The sequence below is a fragment of the Leucoraja erinacea genome, chromosome 6 (assembly GCF_028641065.1).
Source record: "Leucoraja erinacea ecotype New England chromosome 6, Leri_hhj_1, whole genome shotgun sequence".
NCBI classification, from domain to species: domain Eukaryota; kingdom Metazoa; phylum Chordata; class Chondrichthyes; order Rajiformes; family Rajidae; genus Leucoraja; species Leucoraja erinaceus.
Genome location: NC_073382.1, coordinates 45,581,984 through 45,602,529, shown reverse-complemented (window position 1 = coordinate 45,602,529; position 20,546 = coordinate 45,581,984). Strand labels below are relative to the sequence as shown.

Genomic DNA, 20,546 nt, shown 5'->3' with positions numbered 1-20,546 from the left:
AGGTTTGTATGATTATGACAGGGGTGACTTTCCTGTGTTACTGGATGGACCAGTAAATTTGGTCTATGTTGGATGGTGATGCACGGTTCTAATACCATGTCTAGTATCACCGGGAACCATGGTTGAGTAGGCCAATCGGGTACTATCAAAATACCAGACGCAGAGTCTTGTTGTATTTTCCTTAATACCCGACTGATGAGGCAGAAAGGAGGGAATGCATAAATAAACAATTTCCCCCAATGCAGCGAAAATGCATCTGTGGCTGCTGCCCCAGGGTCTGGTTCCCATGAAACGTAACTTGGTAACTGGTGATTGAGCCTGGATGTGAAAAGATCGATATCTGGTGTTCCATACCGTGCTGTACCATTTCAGCAAATACATTTTTATCCAACATCCATTCAGTGTTTTCATTGAATTTGCGTGACCTGGTGTCTGCCACTAAATTTAGTTTACCTGGTAAGTAGGTAGCTGATATCCAAATATTTCTCTGGATACACCATTGCCAAATTGTGTTGGCCAGATTGTCACATGATTTCGATTTGTTTCCACCCATATGGTTTATACGGTGGTGTTTCCACCCATATGGTTAACACGGTGGTGTTGTCAATTTGTAGCCCAACATGCTGGTGATTAAACCCAGAACAATATGACTTAAGGCCATGGAATGCACTTAACATTTCCAGGTAGTTTATGCCCCGTGCTTTTAATAATGATGCCTCCTGTGCATTCCATCTCCCTCCACAGCTAGAGATGGAATTGGTGGCTCCCCAACCAAGTGCACTAGCATCAGTTTGTAGTACCATAGACGGGTTGCTGATAATTATTGGGTTGGAACAATACTTGATGTTGTGTTCCCACCATTTTAGTTCTATTATGGCCTCTGTGGGTAGCTTCATTGGTCTGTCAAAATGGCCACCATTAATTTTGAGTGCTTTTATTTTTGCTCTCTGTAAATTTCGATAGTGTAAAGGTCCGAATTGTGTGGCTGGAAATGCGGCCACTATTTTCCCAATTATTCTGGCTACCAGTCTAATGGATGGTTTGGTGATGTCAATGATTTCGCTGCAAGGCTCTTTTAAGGCTGTAACCTTTCCTTTCGGCAAAGTCACTGACATGAGAACTGAGTTAATGGTGAACCCCAGGTAATCCATTTTTGTTGAAGGCGTTAATTTAAACTTAACTGGATGGATGATAAATCCCAGTTCTTCAAACAATTGTTTGTGGCTGTTACTGCTTGTTTAGCCAATTCCAGAGTTTTGCCAACAGTAAATATGTCATCTAGATATGCCATTACCATGTGTTTTTGTTTTCGCAGAAACACCACGGCTGGTTTCAAAATTTTTGTGAATAACCTGGGGGCTGATGTTAGCCCATTTGGTAGTGCCCTGTATTGCCATAGCTGTCCCATCCAGTTGAATTTTAAATAACATCTGTGGTCACCTCTTATGGGTACTGTATAGTAAGCATCTTTTAAATCGTGCTTGCCATATAGTAGCCTTCGGAAACTAGTTGCTTAGCAGTAACAAAGGTTTCCATTTTGAAATGAATATATTGTACAAAGGTATTTAAAGTTGTCAAATCGATGATGATGCGGCAACCATCATCTTTCTTGTTTTTTATAAAGATATTGGACACAAATTCCTGTGATTCGTGTTGGGTGTGTTCAATTACTCCTTTTTTATATAGTCATTGTAGTTCAGCATGTGCTTTAGATTTTTCTATGCCTGTGAGCACAAACATTCGGTTCAGTACATGCTGTACTGGAGGGTTATGTTTTAATATAAATTCTATGGTATAACCCTGGATACTGCTTAGAATGTAAGTGTCTGTAGTTATCTTATTCCATGCATCCAAATAATAACGTTACCTCCCACCAACTGTCATGCTCCCTTTAATTCTTAAGGAACCCGACCCACCTACCTCCATGGTTACCAGTGGTAGGTGTGTTATTTCTTCGGCATCCTCCGTGGACGTTGAGGCGCCATTGTCTGGGTCTGTTGTTGGGTTGAAGGCCTGTGCATTTTCCAGGGTGGTCGGTCTGGGCCATGTCCTAAAAAAGACCGCTGTTGGGTGCTCCTGGTTTTTGCGCTTGCTCCGATTTGTGTTGACCATCTGGGGGGTCCGTAGGGTTGATATTCTTGGCCGTAGTAGGTTTTGGTTGCTGCTTTTATGAGCCCCAGTGTTTTCGCCTCTTCATCAAGTTCCTTGACTTGTTTAGGTAAATCCCCTCCAAATAAGAGAATTGGCGGTTTGGAGGTTCCTGGTTTACAGAGGCCGGCAAATTTGGGGTCTAATGCTGGTTGGATTGCACTTTTCCTAATATTGTTCAACTCATATTGTGAGTTGCACAGTAAAGCCAGTGCATCCTGGTGGTCTTGGGTCATGTTTTGCTCCTTCAAAGTGCGGGCAAAAGCTGTTTTCCTGCCGTTAACACTTTTAGGACTTTTTGGATTTTTAAATCACTGGTTCTAATAGATGACCCCACATGTTTCCAGATGCACTGGTTTACACTGGGAACATTTAATGACTTGCAGTTCCCTGGAGGTAAATGTCGTGCCATGGTGTCTGATAGAGCCAGTGCCTGTAATTGATTAAATGACATATAGTCAATGCTAGCCGCTATTTTCGGCTCCAGGTCTTGGCCAGTTTGGTCTGGTTGGAAAAAATTCTGCCGCTTAAGGGGAACGTCCTTCCCCCTGCTGTGACTCGTTGCAATGCGTGTAGCGATATGACACGCATGCGTCCTAGCGGGGTTCTTCACGTAGTCACTCACGTGACTCCGAAGTAAAATTAGATATTACATGATTGACTGATGGAGTAGATTCAATGGGCCGAATTGCCAAATTCATATGTCTTATGGTCTTATGACTCCTGCACTTTTTTTGTAAACCAGCACCTGCAGTTCCCTGTTCCTCTGCTTGAAGTAACAGCTGCAGTGAAGGATTGCTTCTGCCTGTTTGGACAGTCCATTGAAAGTGTGAGCAGCATCAGGCCATGCTTGTGCGTGCCATTGAACCCTACTCCCCATGTCTGGATGCCTCTTGTTGTTTCTGAATCAGTTGCTTGGAAGAGCGAGGGCGACACAGTGGCATAGCGGTAGAGTTGTTGCCTTACAGCGCCAGAGATCCCGGTACAATCCTGACTATGGGTGCTGTCTGCATGGAGTTTATACGTTCTCCCTGTGACCACATGGGTTTTCTCCAGGTGCTCCGTTTTTCTTCCACACTCCAAAGACTTGTATGTTAATTGGCTTCTGTAATATCTCCCGAACGTTTATGATGGAATTATTGTACAGGTGAACGATTATCGGCATGGACTCAATGGGCTGAAGTGCTTGTTTCCACTCTGTACCTCAAAACTAAACTAAACTGGAATGAAAATATTAGACTTCAAGTTTTGCATGGTAACTTTCTCCTAAAATGTTATTGCATTTAGTTTAGTTTAGAGATACAGCATAGAAACAAGCCCTTTTGCCCACTGAATCCATGCTGACCATTGATCACACCAACTCTATGTTATCCCACTTCCTCACCCACTCCCTACATACTAGGAGCAACTTCCAGCGGCCATTTAACCTGCAAACTCACAGAGCTTTGGGATGGGAATGCAGAGGAAACACACGTGGTCACAGGGAGAACGTACAAACTCCACACAGACAGCAGCTGTGGATTGGACCCAGGTCTCTGGGGCCTGTGAGGCAGCAGCTCTACAAGTGGTGCCACTGTGCTGCCCATACAGGTGCATACAAAATGCTCAGTTATGAAGTGAAAGTCCTCTACTATTTTATACAAATATAAAAAGCTGGAGGAATAAGCATTTTGACATCAGCAAAACCTGTGTAGTTTACACATGTATTTATTTCCAAAGAACATTGGATTTCCAAATCAAATGTTAAGTGCTATTAATTGCATGCAGTAATGGATGGTTCAAGCATAGAAACATAGAAATGGTGAGGAGTGATCCATTCGGCCCTTCGAGCTTGCAACCAGAATATGATTTGCTGACATCCAACTCAAATCCCGTACCTGCCTTCTCTCCATACCCCCTGATCCCCTTAGCCACAAGGGCTACATCTAACTCCCTCTTAAATATAGCCAATGAACTGGCCTCAACTACCCTCTGTGGCATAGAGTTCCAGAGATTCACCACTCTCTGTGTGAAAAAAGTTCTTCTCATCTCGGTTTTAAAGGATTTCCCCCTTATCCTTAAGCTGTGACCCCTTGTCCTGGACTTCCCCAACATCGGGAACAATCTTCCTGCATCTGGCCTGTCCAACCCCTTAAGAATAGGATGGTTCAAGCAAAATCACACTGGAGCGGTGAGCTTTGATCTATTTCTTACTTGCAACCAGACTATGTTTTGCTGACTCACATGAAATGTAAGACATAATCTATTACATTTTCTGACTGTTCAGCTAAATAATTTCTAAGATTTTCAGTCATTGTTTCAAATTTCCAGCATCTGCTATTTGATTTTGTTCCCTCTGCTGCAGTGTGTTTGATCCACATGCTTGTTTAATAATTAAAATGGTAAAAGACGGCACAGTGGCACAACTGGTAGAGCTGCTGCCTCACAGCGCCAGAGACCCGGGTTCGATCCTGACCTTGGGCACTGTCAGTAATTCCCTCTCACACTACAAAGGTGTACAGGTTTGTGGGTTAATTGGCTTCTGTAAATTGTCCCTAGTGTGTAGGATAGCGCTAGGATACATCGATCGCTGCTCAGCGCGGATTTGGTGGGCCAAAGGGCCTGTTTCTGTGCTGTATCTCAAAACTAAACTAAACTAAAACTACACTAGTATAGGTATTTCAATATGTGGGATCGATTGGAAAAGTTTATTTGGTTTTATAATTTTCCAAGGAAAGGCTATTGCCAACCATATGAATCATGTTTAATGTGTCGGTGGTGGCATTGTCTCAGAGGAGGCTCCGCTGTGCAGCAAATTATCTTGCTAACATAGCTTCAGGGACTGGGACACATTGCTGACCTCTGGTGCAGTCTGTGTGTGATTTGCACATCCTCCCTGTGACCACATGGGTTTCTCTGGACAATCCACATTTCCACCCACACTCCATAAGAACCCGCTGGTGCATAGGCTTATTGGATGGTGGGGTGGTACGGAAATCACGGTAGAGTTGATAGGCATGTGTAGTACAAGTACATAGTTCCCTGAAAGTGGTAGGTAGGTATGATGGTCATAGGGGTGGAAGATTGCAACCTTCACGTGGTCCGCCCTGCTTCGACTAATGCAATCAACTCGACGTGCACAAACGGAAGATCAAATAGAACAAGTTGTCCAACAACGTTAGGCTGTGCACGCCACACGAAAGAAGAAGAAGAAGATGGTCATAGAGTTACACAGCACAGAAAAGGGCACTTCACCCAATTTGCCAATTTCAACCAAGATGCCCCATCTTTACTAGTCCCACCTGGTTAGGATCGAACCTGGGTTACTTGTGCTGTGAGGCAGTGGCTCTACCAGCTGTGCCACTGTGCTGCCGCATTCAGTCATTTCAATTAACATGTTGATAAAATATTTAGACTTTAGACTTTAGAGATGCATAGCAGAAACAGGCCCTTTGGCCCACCAAGTCTGAAATTTTTTATCGATGCCAATTAACCTACAAACCTGTACGTCTTTGGAGTGTGGGAAGAAACCGGAGCACCCGGAGAAAACCCATGCTGTCACAGGGAGAACATGCAAACTCCATACAGGTAGGCAGGATCAAACCCGGGTCTCTGGCGCTGTGAGGCAGCAATTCTATCTCTGCCCCAATGTGCCAGCTTTTATCCAACAAAAATGTTGGATGGTCATAGCTTGTCATGTTCATGGTTGTAAATTAAAACTGCAGTATTTTACCTGGTTCACTCAGATCATCAATCTGTGATGGTGGTATCCGTCCTAATGAAAAGCTGGCCACATTGATCCCTCCATTAGTGATGTTTTCCTGGTACTTTTGATCAAGAATCAGTCTGGTGGCCATGGTACTGATCTCCAATTTGAATGTGTGCCAAGCGCCATCGGAGACGGAGATATCTGGTAAATGATTTTTAGTGTAACCTGCCGATCCAGCGTTGGAAATGAAGATTATCCTTCCTTCCAAAATCTGAAAATAAACATGGAACATTGAACACGGAGCCGTATAGCACAGGAACCGGCCCATTGGCCCACAATGCCGTGCCGAACATAATGCCAAGACCAATTCTTATCTCCCTAACACTCCATTCCCTGCATATCCATGTGCCTATCTAAAAGTCTCTTAAATGCCATTAACCTATCTGCTGAATTTGAAACTGCTGATCTCGCTGCCATTGACCCACCTATAAAAATTGGCAAGATCTTTGGTCTTGATGACATTGAGTGGGAGTTTATTGTTGTGACACCACTCAACCAGGTATTCTATCTTTCGACTGTCCACTGACTTGTCACCTCTTATGATGTGTCCAACATCACTGGTGTTGCCAACTTTTCACACTTGCGCAGATTAAACTCAATCTGCATTTTTCTGTCCATAGCTGCGACTGATCTATATCTTGTTGTATCCTCTGATTACATCCCAATCTTTAGACTTTAAAGCTACAGCATGGGAACAGGTCCTTTGCCGACTAGCAATCGCCGTAGCACTATCCTGCACACTACGGACAATTTTACAATTTTACAGAAGCCAATTAACCTACCAACCTGCACATCTTTGGAGTGCGGGAGGAAACCGGAGCACCCAGAGAAAACCCACGCAGTCACAGGGAGAACGTGCAAACTCCGTACAGAGGTCACCCGTAGTTAGGATCGAACCGGGGTTTCCCGCACTGTAAGGCAGCATCTCTACTGCTGCGTCAACCCATTAGGTTGCTAAAACAACACCAGCAAATATGAACTAAATATACACGGTCATAGAGTCATAATGCATGGAAACAGGTCATTGGGCTCACATGCCCATGCTGACCAAGATGCTCCATCTATGCTAGTTGTCCATGAAAATAGATTTTACAGTATGGAGACAGGAAATCAAAATTAATTTAGGGCTCCTTGATAGCACTTAGTACACATAAAATGACTTCACTGCAATTAACATCACTCAGGAAATTATTTATTATTTAGTACTATTCTATTGATTACCATATTAAAAAAATCACCTTGACAGTGGCATGAGTTTTGTTCCCTTGGAGGTGGAGGAGAACTCCTTCCGAGTAGTGTGTTCTGAAGTGTACTTCAATACTGAGGTAGTCATCAATTCCTTGTCGGTTCCTTTTCCTTCTCTGGCTCCCCAGCAGTTGGGCACGTTTATAATTTTCTTGAATGAAATAAGCAAGATGAGACTGGCCATTGAGATAGACTGCTGTATATGCAAGAATAGCTGCAATAAAAGACGGATAATTAAAGTCATAATCTTGGCCGTTAGAGTCATCCAGCATTGAAACAGGCCCTTCAGCCCAACATTCCCACGCCGACCAATATGCCCCACCCACACTAGTCCCACCTGCCCACGTAGCCCATATCCCTCTAATACTTTCCTATCATAGAGACATAGTCATACAGCGAGGAAACAGGCCTTTTGGCCCTACTTGCCCACACCGACCATCATGCTCATCTACACTAGTTCCACCTGCCAATGTTTGGCCCATATCCCTCTAAACTTTTCCTATCCATGTACCTGTACAAATGTTTTTAAACCTTGTGATAGTACGTGCCTCAACTACCCCCTCTGGCAGCTTGTTCCATACACCTACCACCCTTTATTGTAAAAAAAGGTACCCCTCAGGTTCCTATTAAATCCCCCCAGCCCTCACCTGAAATTTCCTCCCTCGCCTTAAGTATAAACCAGGAACCCTAACCGCTAGACCATAGAGTCTCGGGTCATAGAGTCATACTGCATGGAAACAGGCCCTTGGACACGTACATGGACAGGAAAGGTTTAGAAGGTTATGGGCCAAACGCGGGCAAGTGTGACTTGTGTAGTTGGGGCAGTTTGGTCGGCATGGGCAAGTCGGGCCGAAGGACCTGTTTCCCTGCTGTATGATTCTATGACTCACTTTGTTTGGGATTCCAGCATCTGCAGCAATTCAGCAACCTTGTGTTTAGTTTAGTTTAGTTTAGTTTAGAGATACAGCATGGAAACAGGCCCTTCGGCCCACCAAGTCTGTACCGCCCAGCAAATACTCCATACACTCATTTTATCTTACAGGGCAAGGACAATTTAATGGCCAATTAGCCTACAACCTGCACTTCTCTGGGGTGTGAGAAGAGGCCGTAGCGTCTGGAGAAAATCCATGCGATCACAGGGAGCATGTATAAACTCCCTACAGATGGCACAGGGAGCATGTATAAACTCCCTACAGATGGCACAGGGAGCATGTATAAACTCCCTACAGATGGCACAGGGAGCATGTATAAACTCCCTACAGATGGCACCTGTAGTCAGGATTGATCCCGGGCGTATGTCGCGTCCATAGCGACATAGACCAGAATGGCAGCAACTCTACTGCTGCAACTCTCTTGTGTCACTAAGTTCAGTTCCTGTACAGTCTCTCACCTGATTCTGCTGTACATTTCAGTTCAGTGTTAAAGTTATTAATATGGGTTAGAAACAATGAGTACCAATTTCTGCAAAATGATCTCTGTTCAACTCCCCTGCTCAACATTGTCTCTCTAAGGGATTCCTCTCCCCTCCTGCCCATCGCCCACCCACCACCGCAATGTGCACCCATTTCTCCCACTATGCCCCTCTTTCCCCCATCCTCCACTCCCCTTCCCCTTGTCCCCTTTCTCCTACATCCCCCCCGCCGCGGACTTTACTAGCTTTACCTTGCACTAAACATTATTCCCGTTATCATGTATCTATACACCGTGGATGGTTCGATTGTAATCATGTATTGTCTTTCCGCTGACTGGTTAGCACGCAATAAGGGCTTTTCACTGTATGTCGGTACGTGACAATAAACTCAAACTCAACTCAACAGGCTTTATAATTCATCCCTCTCTGGTCCTTATCTGACATCCTTTTGTCACCTTTACATCTCTGACCATTGTCCTTCCATCTGCCAATCAAACCCAACCTCACCTGTATCCACCCATCACCTGAGTAGGAACTACAGTCGCTGGTTTATACTAAAGATAGACACAGAATGCCGGAGTAACTCAACGGGTCAAACAGCATCTCTGGAGAACAAAGATGGGTGGCGTTTAGGGTTGGAACCATTCTTCAGGTTGAAAGTAGGTGTAGGTTTTGGCCTTTTCCAACCAGTTCCTCCACCCCCATCTAGCCCTTTATGTCCATCAACCTATCACTTGCCAGGGTTTATCCCACCCCCACTTCTTTTTTATCTCCCCCCCCCCCCCCCCCCGACTACAATCAATCCAAAGAACGGTTCCGACCCAAAGCGCCCCAAAGCATCTCCTATCCATGTGCTCCACAGAACCTGCTGAGTTACTCCAGCACTAGTTTTTGTAAACCAGCACTGCAAATTCCTTGTGTCTCTCTCAATGACGTGCTAGTTGGACAAGGAGAATGTCAAGAACAAATTAGAGACCGATTCGGACCAATTAGGTGGATGGAATAAACAAAATGGTGAGTTGATATTTGGAGAATAAACGTGAAGTGACAAACATGGGAAATGATTGCGTGAAGTACTGTCTGTTGAACAGGAAAAGGATTTGGGCTGGGCTATTGATCATCCCACTGATATTTCCTGCCCACAAGACGCGTTCGCACAAAGGTTAATAATTTACAGGCGTACTTCCTGGCTGAATGTTCAAGCAAACTTTCCAAACCTTTCACAAGGCATTCTTGAGGTCATATTTGTTGTTTACAGCCTTGGCAAGCAAGCCTTAAAAGGACACTGTACAGTCAAAAACTTAACAAAGAACACAAATATGAGCCAGTTTTATTTCCTCGGATCTATAATTCAATTTTGATTTGGCGGTTACGCTCCGAGGCCCTGCCTGAATTATTATTTTATAATCTAATCCTATAGGGTGATTATTTACAGCCAAAGGTGCAAACATTTTGCAGGTACGGACGACACCATAATTAAAAGAGGATTATTTTCCAAGAGTAAAACACAAGGTGTTAGAGGAACTCAGTGGTTCAGGCGGCATCTGTGGAGGAAATGGATAGTGATGTTTCGGGTTGAGTCCCTTCTTCATTCCATTCCAAGAGATAAAGACAAAGAGTGGCAGGTGTACACAGGCAAGAAGGGTTTTTGAAAGGCAGGTGTTTGGAACAAATGCCAGAGATTAAGGCAATTTCTTTTCAGGAAGTGCACACTAAGTACCTGACTCTTCAGAGTTTATTTTAGAGACAAAGACTAGAAACAGGCGCTTTGGCCCATCAAGTCCGCGCCAACCATCGATCACCCGTTCACACCAGTTCAACGTTATCCCACTTTCTCATCCACTCCCTACATACGGGGGCATTTTTTAGAGAACCTACAATTAACCTACAAACATGCACGTCTTTGGGATGTTGGTAGTTGATAAAAATACATCTATTAATGCTCCTGAACATATCATCTGTGATATAACCTGGGGTCATTGGGTGTTTCGGGTCTTTCAACATCAGACACCCTCGCCCAGGCGACCCAGCCGTGGTTGATCAGACCACGACTTGTGTTCAGGTGGCATTCGTTCCTCCCCATTGACCTCCTCTCCTGATCCAGAGCCATCTCGAGGTCTTCTCCGCTGCCTCTGTGGTCTTCTTGATGACTCTTCTCCTCTCCATTCCGTTCATGCCCAGTGCACTAGAGCTTTGTAGAGCGATTACCCTGCAAAACCACTGCAGCAGAGACAAAGCCTGGAAACAGGCTCTTTGGCCCATCAAGTCCACGCCAACCATCGATCACCCGTTCACACTAGTTCAATGTTATCCCACTATCTCATCCACTCCCTACACACAGGGACCCTACAATTAACCTACAAACCTGCACATCTTTGGGATGTTGGTGGAAACCACAGCACCTGGAGGAAACCCACGTGGTCACATGGAGAACCCAATGGCCTAATTCTGCTCCTATGACTTGGGAACATTCCCACATAATATCAGTTCTTACATTCACATGAAATTAACTGCATTATTGCTCCATTAAAATATCATCGCTTCTTTACATTTAAAAAACTTTTTTTTTTTGACAAGTAGATTGGATTCTTCCTGCTGATATCCACTTTTCCATTGTTTCCTTACCTGTAATACAGAATAATGGAAAGAGAATATGTTCAATGTTACACGACATTGTACATTAATTCGAATCAATTGTTTTTTGTTCCACTGGGCTGGTTTTAATATTAATCCTGGAATGGTTGGGAAAGTCACATACCTTTTCCACAATTTGCTCCAGTAAAGCCTTCGGGAGATTGACACAAGTAGTAAGACCAAGAGCCAAGGCAGACTCCATCGCTGAGGCATGCTTTATCTTGACAAGCTCCATCTAGACGAGGGCAACTGTAGGTACATGTAAAAAGGGGTCACAGTTTAAGGATAAGGGGGAAATCTTTTAGGACCGAGATGAGGAAAACATTTTTCACACAGGGAGCGGTGAGTCTCTGGAATTCTCTGCCACAGAAGGTAGTTGAGGCCAGTTCATTGGCTATATTTAAGAGGGAGTTAGATGTGGCCCTTGTGGCTAAGGAGATCAGGGGGTATGGAGAGAAGGCAGGTACGGGATACTGAGTTGGATGATCAGCCATGATCATATTGAATGGCGGTGCAGGCTGGAAGGGCCGAATGGCCTACTCCTGCACCTATTTTCTATGTTTCTATGTTTACAACGCTCAGTCTTGGAATGATCTGCAGATCATAGATCATTCAATGATTCAATGATACTTAATTATCACATGTACCTACGTACAGTGAAATTCTTTGTTATTGCATACAATACACAAAGTAGGCAGAGAGTCACCACGTATCTGGTGCCGAGAAAGTTACAAAAATACTCATTAGAATCACGATGGTCCCTCTTTGTTCTTGGTGACTCCCCCTCACTGGGTCTCTCTTTGCTCTCGGTGGCTACTCCGCCCCCCCCCCCCCCCCCCCCCCCGCGGCCCACCCACCCCTTCCCCCCCCCACTGGCATATCCTCGACCCAACTGCCTCTCCCCCTCATACGGTTTTGTCAGACACACAGAGTCTGTGTGTATTGAGTTACAGGCATGTTAAGATGCTGTAAGTAAGAATGTCATTGGTATATTGTTGGTGTATATGACAGTAAAACACTGTTGACTCTTGACGTATCTAGTTATAGAGTCTTACAGTGCAGAAACAGGCTCTTCAGCCCCTCATCCGTGTTGGCCAAGATGCTCCATCTAAGCTGGTCTTATTTGCCCAAGTTTGGCCCCCATCCCTTGAAACCTTTCCTACCCATATGTCTTTTTAGTTTAGTTTAGAGATGCTCTTTTTGCCCACCAAGTCCACGCTGGCCAGTGATCGCCCTTACACCAGTTCTTTATCCTGTACACCAAAGACAATTTACAAAAGGCAATTGACTCACAAACCCGCACGTCTTTGGGATGTGGGAGGAAACCAGAGCACCCGGTGGAAATCCACACGTTTATTTGGTATAAATACCCATGTGATGTAAATATTGTTATTTAAGATGGAACAGTGGCACAGCGGTAGAGTTGCTGCTTTACAGCGCCAGAAACCCGCTGTCGATCTTGACTACGGGTGCTGTATGTATGGAGTTTTACTTTCTCCATGTTCTCCCTATGTTCAATCCTCCACACTAGGGACAATTTACAGAAGACAATTTATCTACAACCATGCACATCTTTGGAATGTGGGAGAAACCCAGAGCACCTGGAGGAAACCCACATGGTCACAGGGAGAATGTACAAACTCTGTACAGACAGAACCTGTAGTCAGGATCAAACCAGGGTCTCTGGTGCTGTGAGGCAGCAACGCTACCGCTGTGCCACTGTGCTGAACTTGTTGATTTCATCACCTTACAACGAACTTCCACCCTGCCCTCAAATTCTCGAAGGCTATCTCTGACATCTCTCTACGCCTTTTGCTATCTCTGTCTCACAGGCAACAGAGTATCGACTGTCTACCCTATCTGTGTTCCTCATAATTTTATACGTTTCTATCAGGTCTCCCCTTAACCTCTGGCATTGAATGCTCACCACTGGAAATGCATTCCAATAGGCAACACCCATCCAGGAGAACAAAACACATCAATCATCGGCAAATGTCTGGAAGAGTGGGAGTTCTTTAGTTTTCCTTTTCTTTTGACGTTGTTGGAGACGGGTTTATTTTGTCAGCTATCCTATAGTCAGCACAGACATGAAAAGGCAGGAATGGAAACAAGTGCCAGGGCATGCTGCCAAGAACAACATAGAGGCTGGCAGGGAGAGGACTGGAAATAAGTAATAAAACAATCCCATCTATCTTCGCAACAACGTTCAGCATTCTATTGCAAGTAGAATTGAACACTTGATTGTAATCATGTAATCAGACTTTCCGCTGACTGGATAGCATGCAACAAAAAAGCGTTTCACTCTACCCCTCAGATTCCTATGAAAGCATTCCCCTTTCACCTTAAACCTATGCCCTAATCCCCCCACTCTAGGCAAGCGTCTCTGTGCGTCCTCTCATGATTTTATACACCTCTATAAAATCCAGATCTGAAATCTGTTATAATGGAATCCGTTAAAACAAGGCTTTACTGTACCAACCTTTCTGTCCTGGGCCTCCTCCATTGTCAGAGTGAGGCCACATGCAAACTGGAGGAACAGCACTTCAAAGTCTTCTTGGGTAGCTAACAATCCAACTTGAATTCTCCAATTTTAGGTAACACCTACTCACCCTCTTACTTTCCTATGCTTCCCCTCATCCCAGTTCTCACCAATTTCTCCCACATTCTTCTGAGAAATGTATCTCAGAGATAATGGTTCTTATAATTTCTATTAACTAACCGGGTTCATTAGTGGCACTGTGCCAATTTAGTTATTACGCTGGATTGCAAAAATCGAGTGTATAGAACAACATGTATCACAAAGCGAACAAAAATATTATAAATACCAAAAGCAATTACAATTACTATGAAAATCACATCCTTTACATTAGTTCAGGCACATCAGTGTAAGAAAAGCAAAAAATAAGACATAACATGCTGAAATAGTGAGTCAGGTAGCATCTCTGGAGAACATGGATAGGTGACGTTTCAGGTCAGATTCCTTCTGAAAAAGGGTCGCAACTTGAAATATCGCCTATCCATGTTCTCTGTGTCCTTTTGTAATCTAATTATTCTCAGCCTCTATAACTGCACATTTTTTTGTTAACCAGCATCTGCAGTACCTTGTGCCTCCAGTAATAAAAGCAGTTTGTCTGAAACAGTTTCTTTGTAACAATGCAGGATTTCACAGTTAATATTCATAGCTAAAATAAGTGAAATAGAAATGCACAGCCCTTCACCTGTCTAGAATTAATTTGCTATTACTGAACAATTAATATTTATCTAATTATCAAGAAATCACCAAATCACCAAAAACGTTCTCTCTCTCATGTTTTGTTATTAAATAATAACAAATTGGAGAATTTAAAAAAAAATTATGTTAATTTAGTTTTTGTTTGGTTTTGAGATTTTCTGAATAATATTTACATAATCGGCATTCAAGGAGAAGAGCTTGACCTCCAATGTCAGGTTTTGCTACTGATTACACACCTCATTGGAAAGCTGGAATAGCAAAGGCCCCAATAATTGTAATTAAACTGCCGTATCTCTTTCTTTGGTCTTATCTGGGCTGTATATAATTTTGATTATACAAGGATGTCATGGAAACATTCCCCAAGGTGTTTCCAAGAAGATTTATAAGCATGTTGCCAGGACACGAGGACCTGAGCTGTAGGGACAGACTGAGCAGGCTAGGACTTTGTTCCTTGGGGCGCAGGAGGATGGGGGGTAATCTTATAGAGGTGTATAAAATCATCAGAGGAATAGATAGGTAAATGCACAGTCTTTTCCCAGATTTGGTGAAGTGAGAATCGGGGGACATGGGTTTAAGGTGAGGAACATGAAGGGTAACATTTTTACACAACGGATGGTGGGTATATGGAACAAGCTGCCGGAGGAGGTAGTTGAGGCAGGGACTATCACAAAGTTTAAGAAACATTTAGACAGGTATATGGATAGGATGGGTTTAGAGGGATATAGGCCAAATGCAACCATTTGGGACTAGTGTAGATGGGGCATGTTGGTCGACATGGTCAAGTTGGATCAAAGGGGCCTCTTTCCACGTTGTATGACTGACTGTGACTCTTTAAAGGACAAATGGGTGACATTCTAGGCTAAACAGGCCTTACACACTAATAAAACAGTACAACTCAGGAACAAACCCTCTCGCCCACAATGTCCATGCCAAAAATTGTGCCAAGTTAAACTAATCTCTTTCTCCACATGATCTATATCCCTCCATTTCCTGCATATCCATATGCCCCTCTAAAAGCTGCTTAAATGCCACTATCACATCTGCCTTCACCACCACCCCTGGCAGCATATTCAAGCACCCACCACTCGCTGTGTAAAGAACCTGCCCCGTACATCTCCTTTACATGTTGCCACTCTCACCTTAAACCTATGACCTCTAGTCTTTGACATTTCCAGTTAACCAGAACCAAACAGGCCCTACACACTAATAAATAACACAGCACAGGAAGCGGCCCTTTGGTATACAATGTCTGTGCTGAACATAATGCAATGTTAAACTAATCTCCTCTGCCTACACATGATCCATATCCCTCCATTCCATGCATATCCATATGCCTTTCTAAAAGCTTCTTAAACACCACTATTGTATCTGCCTCCCCTGGCAGTGCGTTCCAGGCACTAACCACTCTGTGCAAACCAATTTACCCAGCTAATCTCCTTTAAACTTTGTCCCTTTCAGCATAAAACTACGCCCTCTAGTCTTTGACATTTTCAACCTGGGAAAATGGTTCTGACTGCCTAACCTATCTGTCCCTCACATCATTTTGTATGCTTCTATCAGGTCCCCCCTCAACCTCTGATACTCCTGAGAAAACAATCCAAGTCTGTCCAACGTCACCTTACATCTAATACCCTCCAATCTACCCTCCTATTTTGCACCTTGTCCAAAGACACCACATCCTTCCTGTAATGGTCAGAATTGTCAAGAAATGCGCTTCCATGCCACACACAGACTTGGACTACCCTCTGGACATGATTCTAGGTTTGCAGTGAGATATTATAAAAAGTAAAGGAATTTTGTCCACAGGCAGTCTGAGGGTGGATCAAACAGATAGCACTGGTAATTTATGGCTGAGGAAAAAGCAGACAAGGACAAGATTGTATGAATTGCATGATGCTCAGATTGGGAAGAGATTGAAAGCCTGTAAAAAGACAGTGCTGCTGTAGATAGAAACAGATCAAAAAGCAAATGAAAGAGTCTCATATGAGAGAACGTCTGTGAACATCTCCCAACAGAAATCTAAAGCAAGGAGAGTTGAGAAGTTGTGTGGAAGAACTGTCTGCTGGGGACTAGGGTTTAAAACATTTTATCTGCACTACTACTGCTGAGTGACGTACATGCTTACAACGCAATACTTCAATACACTTTGGGACCAATCTTCCAACTGTTCTAAATTATGTATAAACCATTAAAGGCTGTTGCAATCCCACCCGAACATAAAAATGTTCACATTTTTGGGTTGACTCATCGTTAATATTCAAAGGTCCAGGAGCGAGTGAGAGAAACATAGGGTGGGTGCACAATTCAATTCAAAGGAATGACCTGGAATATGGATTGCAAAGATGAGTTTCTTTCAGTGCAGTGCAATTACAAAGCCAGGATAGGAATATCTGGACAGGAGGCAGATAAGAGGTCAAGTGTCTCTAATTGATAGATTGATTGAATGAGACAGCATGGCCCTTTAGCCCACTGAGACCACACCGACCGACTGACCTTCCATCACCGTTTCACACTAGTTCTACGTTATCCCACTGTCCCATCTACACACTCTAGGGGCAATTTACAGAGGCCAATTAACCTACAAACCTGTAGAAACAAGGAACTGCAGATGTGGGTTTACACAAAGGACACAAAAGGACTCTAGAGTTTAGGGGGATATGGACCAAATTCAGGCACGTGGGACTGTATGACTCTAAATGCAGGAGCAACTCAGCAGGTCAGGCAGCATCTCTGGAGAACTTGATGAGGTGATGTTGCAGGTTGGGTCCCTTTTTCAGACTCAGCCTACAAACCCGCACATCTTTAGGATGTGGGAGGACCCTGGAGCATCGAAGGAAACCGACACGGTCACAGGGAGAACGTACAAACTCCACACAGACAGCACACAAAGTCTGGATCGAACCTGGTTCTCTGGCACTGTGAGGCAGTGGTTCTACCAGCGGTGCCACTGTGCTGTCCCTCTTATACGTACAGTGAACAGAATAAGGAAATTCTTACTTGCTGCAGGTTTACAAGTCCACTCATGTAATAACACACAAATATATATATAATAATCAATAATGCAATAAATTAATAAACAGGAATACTAGGTAACCAAACCATAATAGTCCACTGGACATTTCCAATTTGATTATGACTGCAGATACATTTGATCGCACCTGCAGCTGATAATATTTTGGTCAGCCCCCATAATCACCACTGTTACAAATAACATTGGGTGGCACAGTGACGCAGCTGGTAGAGCTGCTGCCTAACTGCGCCAGAGACTCGGGTTCAATCATGACCTCGGGTGCTATCTGTGTGGAGTTTGCACGTTCTCCCTGTGACCGTGTGGGTTTCCTCCGGGTGCTCTGGTTTCCTTCCACATCCCAAAGGTGTGCAGGTTTGTAGGTTAATCGAATTGATCATAATGAATGGTGTTGCTGGCTCGAAGGGCCAAATGGCCTGCTCCTGCACCTATTTTCTATGTTTATATGTTAATGGGTCCTCGGTAAATTGCCCCTAGTATGTAGGAAGAGGATGAGAAAGTGGGATAACATGGTACTGGTGTGAACAGGTGATTGATGGTCAAAAGGGCCTGTTTCCATGCTGTGAACTAAACATTCTGTGGGTCGGTCGTACTCTCTGCGGAGAGGGATAAGGTCACATTGACTAAGTTTATTCACATCAGCATCGTTCCAAGTGCCTGCAGCAGTCTTGTTGCCATGTCTCCTGCATTGCTGCATCACAGAGGTCAGCCAGGCACTCTGCTCAAGGAAAACTGTCTTCAATCGCTTTAATTTCAGAGGAGAGGCAGCCAGCATTATGGCTTCCCTCAAGCGCAATCAATGACCTCCGTCCTGTACACATGAGGGCTCTTCTTAATAACCCAGATCCTCTTGCAAACATGAAATGTTTCCATTCTCTCAACGTTCATGTCAGACACCCACACCACACTGGCCATGCACCCATTTCACTCCTGCCATCGGGAAGAAGGTATAGGAGCCTGGTTCAGGAGCAGCTTCTTGCCTACAACCATCAGGGTATTAAACACTACAACCTCCAAATAGGCTCTGACTTACATAGTCTTGGGGGCATCAATCTCGACTTGGCACATTTACTGTTTGTTTATTTGTCTGTATAAATTCAACAGTCAGCACCAGCGACCACCTACGACCTCCTGGCGACCAACTAGTGCTGCACCTACGTCACGAGAATTCTCGCTACTCTCCATGGTGCCAAAATTCTGGTCTCCGCAAATCTTTCAACCTGTTGAAAAATTAGCGGCGACCGGAATGAAGCCGCGACTGGTTACGAGAATGCGGGAACTAGTCACCACCATGCAGGCGACACCCCGGCAATCTCCGTGGCGATCTTCTGTAGTTGCCTAAAAAGTCGCGTAAGTGGGACAGGCCCATAATACTTTTCACAGAAAGGCACTAAAAACAGCTCTAAGGCTTCAGTATTTTTTCCAATGGAATTTCATTTACAAAAAGAAGTAAAACGCTGGAGTAACTCAGCTGGTCAGGCAGCATCTATGAAGAACATGGATAGGTAATGTTTTCTATCTGTCAGGGAAGGTAGTTGAGGCAGGCACTACAGCATTTTTTTAAATCCTTCTTTTAAGTGTTATTATAGTACTTGCCTCAACTACCTCCTCTGACAGCTCCTTCAATATACCCAACACCCTCTGTGAAAGAGTTTCCCCTCAAGTTCATTTGAAATCTTTCACCTCCACCATAAAGCTATGTCCCCTGGTTCTTGATTCCCCTATTCTGGCTAAAAGATTGTGTATTCACTCTATCTATATTGCCCTCATGATCTCATCCACCTTTATAAGATCACTCCTCATCATCCTGCACGCCAAAGAATAAAGTCCGAACTTGTCCAATTTCTCCCTATGGCTGTCGAGTTCTAGCAACATCCTCGTAAATCTTCTCCGCACCCTTTCCAACTTCAGGACATACTTCCAAATACATACAAGGTGACCAAAACTGTACACAATACACCAAATGCGGCTTCAACAACATTTTGTACAACCATAATGTAATGAGAAAACTTCTATATTCATCCTTCTGTGCTCCAATAATATGCTCTAAACGAGCTTGCTCATAATATAATTAATATACAATGACACGGCAGCATATAATTAATATACGATGACTGCAGGGAAACAGAATTTCGTTCAGGCCGAAAGGTCTGAATGACAATAAACGAATCTAATCTAATCTAAAATTAATGAAACACTGTACCTGGTTAGGATGTTACTTGAAGACAGGGCCTCAGCAATTTTCACAGGAATATTGTTCAGTTTAACTTCCTTGATGCAACCAATAAAGTCATCTGTTTTTACATGACCTGGGCGAAGGAGGATTGGGTCAATTGATTTGATTCCTCCAAATACCATGTTATTGTTATCCAAATCCAGTGTTCTAAGAGCAGGACAAACGAAGAGGGTGTTATGTTTGTAGAAACAGCTATGAATCTTAGCATTATTTTCTGAGGCCGGTTAGTCAGAAAAATATTATTTCAAAAGGGTATTACTGAGACCTTTCTGTGCCTGTGCCTGGGTTGCTTACAAAGCAGAACTGTTCCGGCTGATTGGTGGTACAATTATCCACAGTTAGCGATCCGACCTACAATATACAGCAAAAATAAAACAAGCTGGTCATTGCTCACTTCAATAAGAGGCACCCCATCGCAATCCCAACCCCCAGACACGCTGCTTCGGGGACTGAATTCCTCATCACGTTTTTATAGAACACTCTAAACTCAAGTTTCAGAAACCATAATTGAATTGGTTGAAAGATACAGCATGGATCTTCTTCATTCTTTCATGTAGCGTGCACAGCCTAAAGTTGTTGGACAACTTGTTCTATTTGATCTTCCGTTTATGCACGTCGAGTTGATTGTATTAGTCGAAACAGGGCAGACCACGTGAAGGTTGCAATCTTCCACCCCACAGCATGGATCATCTATTCACACTAGTTTTGTTTTAGTTTAGAGGTACAGCGCAGAAAGGCCCTTTGGCCCACTGAGTCCACGCAGACCATTGATCACCCTGTTAGTGCTTTGTCCATAGGTGTCACTGTGGCGTAGCAGGAGAGTTTCTACCTTAGAGCAGCGCTAGAAACCCAGGTTCGATCCTG

The 20,546-nt window shown here is 43.9% G+C and overlaps 1 protein-coding gene across 1 annotated transcript in view; it reads right to left on the bottom strand.

Annotated features, from left to right (window-relative positions):
* The window catches only part of LOC129698045 (protocadherin Fat 4-like), a 36,155-nt gene extending 16,131 nt beyond the window's left edge, over positions 1 to 20,024 (bottom strand). Inside the window, exons 1-4 of the mRNA XM_055636884.1 lie at positions 19,650 to 20,024; positions 11,311 to 11,435; positions 7,135 to 7,355; positions 5,861 to 6,107 (exon numbers count right to left, since the gene is read on the bottom strand). Coding sequence (XP_055492859.1) covers positions 5,861 to 6,107; positions 7,135 to 7,355; positions 11,311 to 11,435; positions 19,650 to 19,804 — 748 coding nt within the window. The 5' untranslated portion in view covers positions 19,805 to 20,024. The remainder of the gene's footprint in view (positions 1 to 5,860; positions 6,108 to 7,134; positions 7,356 to 11,310; positions 11,436 to 19,649) is intronic.
* Positions 20,025 to 20,546: the final 522 nt, after the last annotated feature.